The sequence below is a fragment of the Thamnophis sirtalis genome, unplaced genomic scaffold, assembly GCF_051295495.1.
Source record: "Thamnophis sirtalis isolate CommonGarterSnake01/CBP01778 unplaced genomic scaffold, rThaSir2_p1.2 scaffold_5, whole genome shotgun sequence".
In the NCBI taxonomy this organism is placed as follows: domain Eukaryota; kingdom Metazoa; phylum Chordata; class Lepidosauria; order Squamata; family Natricidae; genus Thamnophis; species Thamnophis sirtalis.
Window position 1 is genome coordinate 56,023,860 of NW_028261385.1, and position 12,748 is coordinate 56,036,607.

Sequence of the window (12,748 nt, forward strand, 5' to 3'; positions counted from 1 at the left end):
ATTTAGCAATAGCTTCAAATAATCATGTTACAGGACATGAGTCACAATTCCCAACCCATACAAGAACAACAAAACTGATCCAGAGATTAATGGTACTACTAAACCAGGCAGACATGTAGATGCTGGATCATTTCTACTTAAACTTAATTTTTATTTATTTTTTATTAAACTTAAACACCCCACAAACAGAGGGAAATGCTGCCTGACATTAAAGTATAACAAGAATATCTCCAATTCTGCGGATGCATGAGCCTATTGAATTATAATGTTGCTTTTCTGTAGGGCCAAAACTTTTGCATGCATGCCAGACTGGATTGTGATTAGTCCACAGGATTATTTCAGATTCTAGAACAACTATTAAGTTTTAAATTGTCACAAACATTGTAAAAATGCTTACCTGCAACTTTGAGTGAGCAAAAAAATAAGCTCTTAGAATTTCAATGCTGCTGCGTATTCTAACAGATGCTCTTTCTGGTTCAAAGTTTGGATTCATCAGGTCGGAAAATGGTTCATTGGTAACATCATTACCAAGTAGTGAATAATAAAAGAAGAACTCAGGCTTTCGTTCTGGAATTTTCACTGTGGTAGGTATTAACTATTGTGAATGTAGAGGGAAACACATAATAGACTATGCATCCTGAGACTGATTATTTGGAACTATGAGCATCTGCACTTCCACTATAAAGACTCTTCCACATTCTACTAAATTTATTTAGGTATTTTTACATTTAGGAAATATAAAATTGGAGGACTCAAAGATAAGAGTAACTATTAGCTCCTGCTCATAAATTTTTTAGCTACTCCCATCAGGACAGAATACAGTTAATTTATATTTTTAGATTTTAGAGCAAGAAAGAGAAAGAGATAGACAGATAATAGGACCATGCATACTGCCAATATGATTTGAAGTGATTCACAATTTACATAACCCAGTCCCTCATTAATGCTCATTAAAGCAGCTTGTCTAATTCTGAGCAAGCAATATGACCCATTGATGAAACACAAAGCAGTCACAACTTTTCTTCAGTTACATGGACAGCTGAAAAAAATATGGGCAGCTTTAATGAGCACACCTGTGTGCTACGTAATAAGGCCCCAAATATTTCTTTCTAATAATTTTATATTAGAAAATATGGAATCCCAAGTTTGATAATATTACAAAGTCATTATGCACTCTGAAGATCATGCTTTATAACATCGTCTACATGGTAACCAAATAAGAATCTGCATTCACTACAACAACCCATTTAAAAACATAAATCAATTGTATTACCTGTTCTAACTGTGTAGCAAATGCAATAGTAACTGACAAAACAAAATAGTCACGACAATATTCTGCTGGTCCAATTTGATGATATCCTTCCTCTTCATTTAGCACAGGTATAAGATTTTTGGGGTCCAATCCAGGAAACTGAAAAGATACTTTAAACAAGAAGAAATTTGACTTGGACTTTCTGAAAAAAAATTGATCTGAAAGTTAGATAACAGAAGTATTAATAGATTTTTATCCTGTGAACACACCCAATACCAATTTGGTCACTGCAGTTTACAAAAGTTGTGCCTCAAGGAAACGAAAACATTTCCTAGTAGATATGAAAAAACTGTATAAGTTTATCACACATGTGTATGTGTTTATGTGTGTGCATGCATACTATTTATTGTTTTATAGGTAGGTAGCTAAACAAATAGATGTATAGATAGATGTATAGTAGGGAGGGAGGGAGAGAGGGAGGGAAAGAGAGAGGGAAAGAGAGAGGGAAAGAGAGAGGGAGAGAGGGGGGGAGAGAGATTTAAACATTTTTTCTACATACAGTACATAAACACACACACATACACACATAACATTTTTAAACCCTTCCTTTTAATAAATTTGTATTTATAATTGGTCAGCTTTACCAAATTGGAATAATTTAGCATAATTTGGTGTTGAAAGTGATTCCTAAAAATCAGAGTTTTTATATTGTAAAGCATTTCCATTTATTCATTCCCGTGAATGACCAAGGGAGACTGCAATGAAGTATCATACCAGTTTAACTGAAGGTCATGAGTGCAAATAGAAGTTATAGCACTGTTCATAGACAGTGAGCACAATGTCTGGGTTTTATAAACTGGTTTTACTAGGTTACACAAACTGACTATAAATCAAACAAACTTAATACAAAGTGTGCAAGAAAATGTTATGAAGCATATGGATGAAAAGAAATTCCACCATATGAAATATAGTACGCATTAAGATTATACTTTGCTAAAATTTACAACAGAATATAAAAAATATTTAGGACAGAGAATAATATAAAAGTATGAAGAGTAAAACTGTTGAAACAAGTTTAAGTAGAGTAACTTTACACATGCTGAAAAATGATTTTAAAAATAGCAGTAAGAATGATTAATTTAGAAAAATAAGAAATATTACAAAATGTAAGACAAAAAAATTAAAATTTCAATACAGAAAAAAATAGTAGATATGCGACCAATTTATAATTCTAAGATCTTAATTTTTAAAGTAAATTAATCTGAATATGATATTGACATATAGGAATAGATAATCAGAACTACCATTAAGAGAAATGCAAAGGAATCTCTTCTGACTTTGAAGAAACATTAAAAATGAAATGAATTCACAAGATAAATATATCAGTTTAACATATTTCGCAAAGACATATAACTCTATATAAACTTTTAAATAACAATTATTAACCAAGATTGCTTCATTTTCTGGATATATAATACTGTACACTTATAAACAATCAGAAATCAGGTCTAAAACTTTTCCAATAGGACTGAGCAGACTGTTGACTTAATGGTTTTACTTTACTTAACCTAATCTGGAGATCTACCATCTGAATTTAAGTAAAATCAAATAAATAATAAAATTGTAGAGACATATTTAAAATTAATAAACTAGTGTAAATACATGAAGCTGACAAGTTGCTTTTAGGCACAAAATAACCTATTCAATAGAAATAATAAATAAAAACAAGTTTATAAGACATTTGTATGACAAATTTTCCAACCATTTCTGGACCTAGAATATTCATAGATTTATCACAAGTCACAGAATTTTTGCTGTTTTCTATGGAAAAAAAGCATTTATTTTACTACTAACCTGCCATTTCTCTGGGAGGTGCTTCCCTTGCTTTAAAACCATCGATGGATGCTTTGGTGTCAGTTTCTAACATCAGATTTAGTTGCAATTCAGGCTTAAATTTTGTATATCTGTTGCTGAGTAAAGGATACCATTTTGATGGCTGTAGCAATTTTATTGAAAAAAATAAATAATATGCTTACAATAAAGAAGCAATAATGAAGAGACAATAAAATAATACATTTGCAGGGCAGCAAGATAAATTAAGCAGTTAAGCAGGAATATATTAAGAGTTCAAAAAATAAAATTAACAAATAATTATAAGTGGTCATACCCTTTTCATTACAATAACTACATAACAAAATAAATCAGTGTACAGGCATTTATTAATCTATTCTATGTGCTACGGGTATCAGTTTTTAGTTCAATTTCTAAAACCCAAAAACAATTAAGCAACATGAATATATTATTATGGTTTTAATTAGAGAGCTATGAAAATTGAAATGTTTTTCCATATTGGTACGGTTATCAAGGGATGCTACAAATCAATTGAATTTATTAATGGAGAGGAAAGACCTAAAATGTTTTATTATGGTTTACTCCATTTTTGCATAAGCTTAATAATATTTCATCAGCTTTTATTTCCATTAACACTGAAAATTCTTCTAAGAACAGATAGTTTCTTCCAAAATAGCACCAAGTATACTTTAACATTAGATCTTAAGCTTCTGTTCTAGGAAAAAGATTTAGTAAAGTTGGTCTATGACCATACATATATAGCATACTAACTGTATGCTTTGCTTTGTAAAATAAGCCACATATACCTGAGCTTACCTGCTAAACTAAGCCACAAATATGGCTCAGAAATCATACAATGTACCACACTAAACTATGGTTTCCATATTTGTTTGTATTTCAGTCTGTAAATCCAGTGTAGTTTGAATTCTATGGTTAATAGTTAAGTGCATTATGAAACAGAACTGACTATGGGCTTCAATAAACTCTGGTTAAATCACTGTATAGCATATTGTATGAATATGCACATTGTGTAATTTAGTGACTCTGAAGCCTGGGTTCACTGAATAATAAAGCAATATCTATACTGCTTTATTGCAGGTGGAATCCCAAACTCCTGTACTGGGAAAGTTTCTACCATTCAAAAAGCTAAATGATAGAAAGTCAAATCACATCCTTTTCTGTATCTATGTGATTTTTTTTCCTTTATGGAAAATTATCAATTATTTGAAAGCTCACCAGTAATCTGAAATGGTGTTAATCCAAACATATACATTCAACTCTGTGCAAAGTTAGGTCTGGTACTGCATTATTACTTAATCCAAATCAAAACAACTTAAATCTGGAATACCAGAAAGGGAACCTCTTTTATTTGTACACCGCTTAGAGAGGGCTGAAAGCCCTATGAAGCGGTATATAAGTCTAATAAATAAATAAATCATGAGACAGATACAGAATTACGAATACCTGCTTTTTCTCTTGAGCAGTTCTTAAATCTAGCACAATATAACCTATTGTCTCTTTAACTGAAGATACAGAATCCAAAGCAAAGCACAGCAACTTGACAGGCGTACGCTGTAATCTGTACAAAATATGAATCCCATGCAAGAATTGTTAGCCTATATATCATATTTTTCTTCTTCTGTGAGTTTGAATGCAATTATCTTAATATTTTACATATAATTTCAGAAACAACTATATTAATAAAAAGTATTCTCTCACAAGAACAAAGAGAGTTTGCTACCATTTTTATTCACAAGAAATACAATCTAGTACTTAAAATAATCTTTCTCCAATGGATGAATGGATAGAAGAAAACAGATCTATTGGTTTGTTTTAAGCAAATCTGATAACCTTCCCATTAAAAGAAAAATAAAACTGAAAACATAAAATATTTATCTTTATTTTAGATATATGGTAATAGTTAAGGATTACATATTCCATTACTGCATTTATTTATTTCATTGAAAAGATATTTGAAAAAAAATAACAAACATGGGAAACAACTGATCTTTATCTTTTGTGTCTCTGAATTTTATAGCATTATCACAGATCAACACACTATAATTATTTTAAAAAAACCTAAAGCAGGTCCATGTAATTAACCTATTCACAACTTTTTGAGAAATAACCTGTGCTGATGAAGTGCTTTCCTATCAAGCTCCCAAGCTAATTCTGTGGCAAATTCTGGTTGATCAGTATGTTCTACAGGATCTGTAGCTAAATGTTCGCCATCAAACTTTGCTTCTACCACCAGCATACGCTTTGGACGTTTTGGGAAATAACGCCCTAGAAAAAAAGAAAAAGAAAAATACATCTGAGAAGCTGTTAAATAGACAAAACTGTACTGTGAAATCTAATTCAAATATTTAAAAACTATTCTTTAACCACTGCATAATTATATCTTCCATGGATTGGTTTCAAATAAATTAAAAACAGCTTATCCCAATTATAGCAAAACTTGATTGTGTCTGCAATAGACAGCAACTTAGATGGATGACTTGTTCAAAAATGTAATGTTTGTGTTTACATATTCTGGCAAGCCAAATTCTAGTTTAAGGGGAATAGGTAGCATGCTGTAGTATACAGCATAAATAATCCATTTCTCTGTTACTCTTGAGCTAACTGAGAAACTCATGTATTTTGTTTAGCATAAAATGTTAACAGGAAATGCTGCTTCATTTGTTTTATCAAATAAAAGGAGTTTCTGGTTTTCATCTTTCCAGTTTGTGCATATTGCTACAAACCACAAAGCTTCCATGGGTCATTTCTTTACTTATGCTTGCAGAAGTGGGAGAGATCAAATTCATTCATACTAAGCCAGAATTCTAATTAAGAATGAAGTACAAATACAATTAGGGACCAGGTTTATAGCAGTCACATATTTAAATGCTCTTCTTCAAAGAGAAATGGGAAATACATTGTTAAGGAAAACATTGATAGAATTTACAGTATGGACTGCTCCACAATATATCAAAACTAATGCATGTATGTGGCTGTACTCCCAATCCCTCAGATAGACTAGCCCAGGGGTTGGCAACCTTAAACACTCAAAGAGCCACAAAGGTCCTAACAGGAAGCCCTCCCGTTCAATTCTGGAGCAGACTGGAAGTCCAGTTCTCCCATCATAATCTCCTCCTAGCGTGATGTCCTTTTTCCTTTGCTGACCGGAAGTCAGTTCCCCCACCATAGAACCTCCTCCTAGTGCAGCATACTTTTTCCTCTACCTGTCCTATCCAAAAGCCCTATCAATTGTAGAGCCGACCAATGACAAGGAGCTGCAGCAGAGGGATGAAAGAGTCACATGCAGCTCCAGAGTTGCAGGTTGCTGACCCCTGGACTAGCCCATACTCATATTCTACAGCAGTAATGACACATGCCAGTAGTGATATGCCCCAATGTTTGAGGGTGATGTATCAGTTTTCATCAACACACAACTATTTGTGAAAACATACCCATTCTCATGCAATTTTCAAAGGACGCAGAGAAATGGGAGATATTGCATGAGAACAGGGTGTACTTTCACAGTTTTAGGAAGCTGCAGAAATCATAAAACAGCATTTTCCAAAGCTGCTTTAAGAAAGAAGACCTCATGCAACCCACATCAGCCTCAGGTATGGCATAGAGGACATGTCAACAGAAAGAGAATACTGCCTGAGAGAAAGTGGTACATAGTTCATGAGCCATGGGAAAGGGCACAATGTGACCTGAGCAGTAGGCATTAAGGTTGAAATCAAAGTCATCTACTTTAGACCTAGCCTCAGATCCCTCTGTTCAGGGTGGCCTAAATGGTGGGGGGAAAGAAAGAATGGTTTCTCTTTTGTTTGGGGATTCGGTGTGATATGTCAGCAGACTCAAGTTAGGCATTTTTCATATTTTTGATATTCTGAGCCCAAAAAGCTCACCATCATTGTCATATAACCATGATGGTGAACCTGTGGCATCCAGAGCCCTCTCTATGGGCACATGCACCATCACCAGCTGGTCTTCACAGGTGCCAGAGTGCTGGAAAACAACTTCCAAAATGGCCTGAAAACAGCCTAAAAACTGGCCAAAATGCCCCCAAAACAGACATGTGTCACAAGCCATCTGGTCTTTGGGTTTCCGGCACTCCGGCACGCACACATGCACATGTGTTCCGATTTGGGCACTCGGTGCCAAAAGATTCACCATCACTGTCCTATAATCTCTTAAAGGTTCCTGCAGGAGAAAAATGTCAGCCTATTTTTGCTTCCTCTGGAATATAAGTCTTGCCTGAGACAGCAAAGAACTATAAGGACAGCAAAGAACTATAAGACTAACCAATGTAAACATGGCATTCTATCTATTTGTATGGGGCTTCCAATAGGTCAATCAAGAAAAAGGTTAAAATTTCTCTCCTATTTTATCAGCTGCCAACTGAAGCTAGGAAACAAGTCAGCACATCTTCAAGCTGCACACAAATCAAGCAGATAATCTATGGAGTAGAGGGAAGAGGAATTCTCTTTTGCTGCAGCTATTTTATTCATCAGCCCTCATTCTATAGAGCACATGTACAAAAATGTATCAGACAGATTCTTCTAGTATTCCCATGAGCGAAAATCCAAACCTCTGTCAAGCCAAATTTCATAATCTATAAAATTCTGAAATGATATGATCATATACACATATTATGGCTGCAATATTTTGTATATTTAGGACTCAAAAATTATTTGTGAATAAACATGGGTAGATTGTTTATTCTGACCTGCTAGCAAAGAAAATTTAAACCAAGGAGAAATATAGTTAGCATCAAATATATTTCATAATCTTCATATAGTATGAAGAATCTGTAGTTGTGTTTTAATTTTTTTCAATAGTTACATTTCAGATTTTAAATACTATTTTAAATTCCACTGCAATGTAAAGTCAGATTCAGCTCTGCTGTAAATAACTGCATTATAGATCAAGCCACCAACAAAATGTGAGTATATAACCACAAAAGAAAGTATATTTCCAAGCCGAAGAATTAATTCTTTAGAATGTGCTTGGCTTATTCAGATGAGGTACCCATAAGATCTGTGCAAAAATATGGAATATTTGCAGTTGGTACAGATGCTTCCTCAAAGTATTTCATGGCACTGGAAGACTTATATACACTTCAGAAAAGAAAAACCTAATTATTTACTGCCACACTGCAGCAGCACCCATTGTGGTTTCTGCCACTACCCTTAGGGTAGGGCAGATTTAATGCCTGAACATTACCCAAACCCAAGATGGTCCACCATTGCCTTCAAAAGTCTTCTCCAACCGCAGGAGCTCTCGCCTCACAATAAGGAGGTTGTGAGTTCGATCCTAGGTAGAGACAGATGTAGGGTCTCCTGCTTGGGAAAGGGGCTGGACTAGATGACCTGCAAGGTCCCTTCCAACTCTTTTAATGTGTTAAAATCTCAAAATCTGGAAGCGACAGGGTTGGTTTTTAGGCGGCATTCGCAGGCAGCAGAAGATGTGCGATCGCTTTTCCCACCAATTCTTCTCCAGATACTCGTCCTCGGTGAACCGATCATATTCCGACAGAACTGCTTCAAACATTACCTTCCAAGATAGAGACCACAATGAGGAGCTGGTCAGACTTAGCGCCCATTTTCATTCGGGGCAGCGGCTACCGAGCCCAAAAAGTCTGGCTTTATCCGCTACAGAAGCAAGCACAGCTGGTAACGTCCGAAGCCGCCTTCCTTTATCGGACGCCAAAGAGCCACGCCAGGAGGCAGGTTCTCCTCCTCCCACTCCCGCCGGCCCGCAGCTCTTTCGCGCCTCCGACTCGTTTTCAATTCAGTCGCCGCTTAGCAACCGGGAGGCGTAAGGAGAGGGCATGCCGGAACGCAAGAACTAGCCGCCGAGGGAAGGGGCAGCGTTTGCCTCCAGCCTATGGCTTCACTTCCGTCTCTCGTTCGTCGTTTTCGGAGCGAAGGAGCCACAGCGCCCCTTACTGGCGCGGCGGGAAAGTTCAAGAAAGGGAGCCCTGCCCTTAAAAGCAGCAGCAGGTGCGATTCGGTCTCCGCGCAGGGAGGGATAAGTTTCAGTTTTGAACAGCTGTGGGTATCCTCAGCTTACATGCGAATTAGCAACCGGACTCCCCGCACAGCTAACGAAAGTGAACAAAGGAGCTGCACAGCCATCCAAAACCAGATGGCCCAAACGGCTACTGGGGTGGGGAGGGAAGGGTTTAAACAAAAAGATTAGCAAAATGATGATCGCCGTTGCAAGCGGGCGGTGAGGGTGTTTCCCCAGGCTTTCTTGAAATCTCTTAAGGGACCTGCTTCCTTTCTGCCTTGGTTATCCGAACTAGCTGTAATCGGATCCACCCTCCCTCCAATTTTTTACTCCAAATTGTCTCCCTTTCAGCTGCTTTGCCATTTTCAGATGTGCCATTTGTGGGTGATAAAACTTGGTTTGGACTCCCTCAGATAAGCCATCTGTTTTTCACCAACGTACTGTATGTACAGATACAACTCTCAGTCTTCTGAAAGTTTTTTTTTTTTTTCCTTTTTTTCAATTTTGGTCTCACCTCAGACAAGTCTCATTACATCACGCTATACAATTCTTGAGGGGGTGAGGAGAATAATACTTCCTCTTGGTTTTCAATCTTCATTTTTCTTTATGAAGATTACTGGTGAACTAATTTTAGCTTGGTAGGGGCGCAGTGGCTCAGTGGGTAAGACGCTGAGGTTGTCGATCAGAAAGGTTGGCAGTTCAGCAGTTCTAATCCCTAGCACCCGGTAATGGAGTGAGCTCCCCTTACTTGTACCAGTTTGAAAACATGTAAAGTAGAAAAATAGGAACCACCTTTCTATGGGGGGAAGGTAACAGCATTCCGTGCGCCTTCGGCATTTAGTCATGCTGGCCACATGATTACGCAGACGTCTTCGGACAGCGCTGGCTCTTCAGTTTGAAACGGAGATGAGCACTTCTCCCTAGATTCGGGAATGACTAGCACATATGTGCAAGGGGAACCTTTACCTTTACCTTTAATTTTAACTTCAGTGATCTTCAGAAGTGGAGCCAAATGCCTTGCTCAATCTCCAATACTTTTATATTATCTTTCTATCTAGCCTTGTAGATCCTCCGTGGCCTTATTGCAGAGAAACCGTCCTTGGGATGAGATCTATATCTTTAAACTTATAAATTGAGAACCAGAATTTGCACTGAAATAAATATATTGAGCAATTTTTAGATGTATAAAATGTCTTCTGGGAAATCTATATCTTTATTATTTGCCTCTTCCTGTTAATTACAATATGTCACATGACCTTAGTATAGGAAAAACTATTGAAGAGTTCAAAGCTTCAATTTCAATTCTAGCCTATTTTCAGCAACTTAATGATAGTTATGTAACATTAAATTTTTCTTATATTTCCATGCTAGGAAAACCTGTCATATGGACCTCTGAGACAGCTGGAATTTGAAACGTCTTCTGCAATGGTTATAACCAATCACAATATGATTCCTACCAACATTTCCATGTTCTTCAGAATACTTCATCCTACGTTCAACATACTTTTAACTGTGCTTTTATTACTATATGATAATATTTTTCTATAACCCTATTTTACTCAAATCAGTTACATAACTTTTCATGAGTATGCATCCAAACAACCTGGGATGCATTTAACCCACATAATGGGTTAATCTTGGTTGAGAGTTTATGGTTCACTGTTACCAAAAATACATTGCGTCCTCGTTTTTATTGTTTTGTTTTGGGGAATTTTTTTGGGGAGGGAGGGCTATACTCTTCCAAAGGTAGCACTAGAGTACCGATACTCATCATTCCCCTCCCCCTTAGAAGAGTGCTTTAATGATGCAGAAAGCTGGCATTTTGCTTTAAAGCATGCCAGTATTCCACTTTTAAAATGTAACATTATCTATCTGGTTAAAAGTCAGAAAAAGCAGGGAGCTAAGAAAGATCTTTGCATGCCAGTTGAATTCTATAACATTGTAATGGTGCAGGTGCACAAGGACATCCTCAGTATAACCGGTCCTGCAGAAAAGTTAGCATTGTCTCGTTATGAGAAAAGCTGGAAAACAGTAATAACTCAATGCCAATGAAGGGAACAAAAATATTATTTGCTTAACTTTCCCACCATTTTAATATAGTATCAGCATTAGCAGCATTAACTCAAAGAAGTAAATTCTTTGCATTTTTCCCAATAACTTATATATGTTTGTTATGATTAAATGCCTATTATATAAGACTATTTTGCCTGTTATTTCCTAATTCATGCTTTTTAGTAGTTTAGATGAGACAGTGAAATTAAAAAAATTGAATGGCAAAATATCTTCATGTTGTTGTAATTCATGCAGTCAAGGGAATCAAAGTCAGCTCAAGGATGTCTACCTTTAAAAAATTGCCTCAAGAGCTAACTAGGAAATTTCTACTATATATTTGTGGCTATTTTTATATTATTCCTAGTTTTCTTTCCATTCTAGTTATTGAATTAGTGCTGAAGAAGACAATTTGAGTTCCATTTTTTTATGTAGCATGCACCCCAAACTCTTTTTCATCATGTAATTTGAGATGTATATTCAAAGCCATATATTTGTGCATTTTTAAATTGAAGTTGCTTCAATTATTTTTTTTTCTTAGTGGAAACAGGGCTCAAATATAAGCCCTGCATTATCATTCTGTGGCATGTCATCCAAAACTTTGTAAAATGCCAACTACATACACTTAAGTAACATTGGGATAATTGCCCACTGGTTTAAATATTTAGATATAGATGTTAATGCTTTTAGAAAATAAATAAATATCTAGATGAGGCCAATTTGTTGCCCACAACAAAACATTTCTATTTCATTTTACAAGGAAACAAAAGTGTATTTCCATCTTTTTATTTCAGGGTCCAATTACTGAAATACAGATTGAGTAATAAGGCTCTTAGTTTATTTATAGTAGACATTTTGCCTCCTTTGGTGACAATTCAGCTTTTTCTTGTTCCGTGCATTTTTCTGTGTGAGGAAAAGCAGCCTTTGAGTTCTCCCTCCAAAGGAATTTCTAATTGCTGCTTTATCCTAGGACGCTTCTCAGTAGGGCTTCCAAAAAACAATAGGCAAGTAGACACAGAATGTGCTGTTTGGGGAGTAAGAACACCTGCCACTCTGTTCAATGTGAAAATTGAGGTCATGCAAATGTTGAATCAGCAATTAGCTTCACTGTTCTGGCTCTGGACTCAGTGGAAATTGATCCAGGCCAGGAACCACTATCTCCTCTTCCCAGCCCTCAATACTGCCAGCACTGAAGAGAAGGCATCAAAAGGTGGCACAGGAATGTTTAGTCTTCAAGCAAACCTGGCAAGGCTCCATTGCAGTAAGTTGCTGATGGGAACCAGGTCTGAGCCAGCTGTGATCAGGCAGAATAAGCAATTATTTAGAAAACAACCTGGAATCAGGAATGCTGTTCTATGAAATCCTTACTAATTCCTGCTGTAGAATTCCTAGATACCATTTCCCTCATTTAGTTTCCCTTGCTCCCCCTTCAAATTTATTCTATTTGGTGAGCCTGATAGGGTGTGCCTGAAATGTGGACTGAATTTATGATATTGAAATAGGCCCAATTGATTTACTGCTGCTTTAAACCTGATAAATCACAACTATTTACTACATGGGACATGGGCAGCATCATTTCTCCTTTCC

At 36.2% G+C, this 12,748-nt stretch overlaps 1 protein-coding gene across 4 annotated transcripts in view; it reads right to left on the bottom strand.

The window, feature by feature from the left end:
- The window catches only part of CEP120 (centrosomal protein 120), a 34,670-nt gene extending 25,683 nt beyond the window's left edge, over nucleotides 1–8,987 (bottom strand). For 2 of the 4 annotated variants that reach the window (XM_087715847.1, XM_087715848.1), the window contains exons 1-6: nucleotides 8,654–8,987; nucleotides 5,233–5,389; nucleotides 4,568–4,682; nucleotides 3,107–3,248; nucleotides 1,274–1,422; nucleotides 398–595 (exon numbers count right to left, since the gene is read on the bottom strand). In XM_087715847.1, the coding sequence (XP_087571973.1) occupies nucleotides 398–595; nucleotides 1,274–1,422; nucleotides 3,107–3,248; nucleotides 4,568–4,682; nucleotides 5,233–5,389; nucleotides 8,654–8,708 (816 nt within the window). In that variant the 5' untranslated portion in view covers nucleotides 8,709–8,987. The remainder of the gene's footprint in view (nucleotides 1–397; nucleotides 596–1,273; nucleotides 1,423–3,106; nucleotides 3,249–4,567; nucleotides 4,683–5,232; nucleotides 5,390–8,653) is intronic. The other 2 variants (XM_087715846.1, XM_014070961.2) reach the window with 1 other exon arrangement.
- Nucleotides 8,988–12,748: the final 3,761 nt, after the last annotated feature.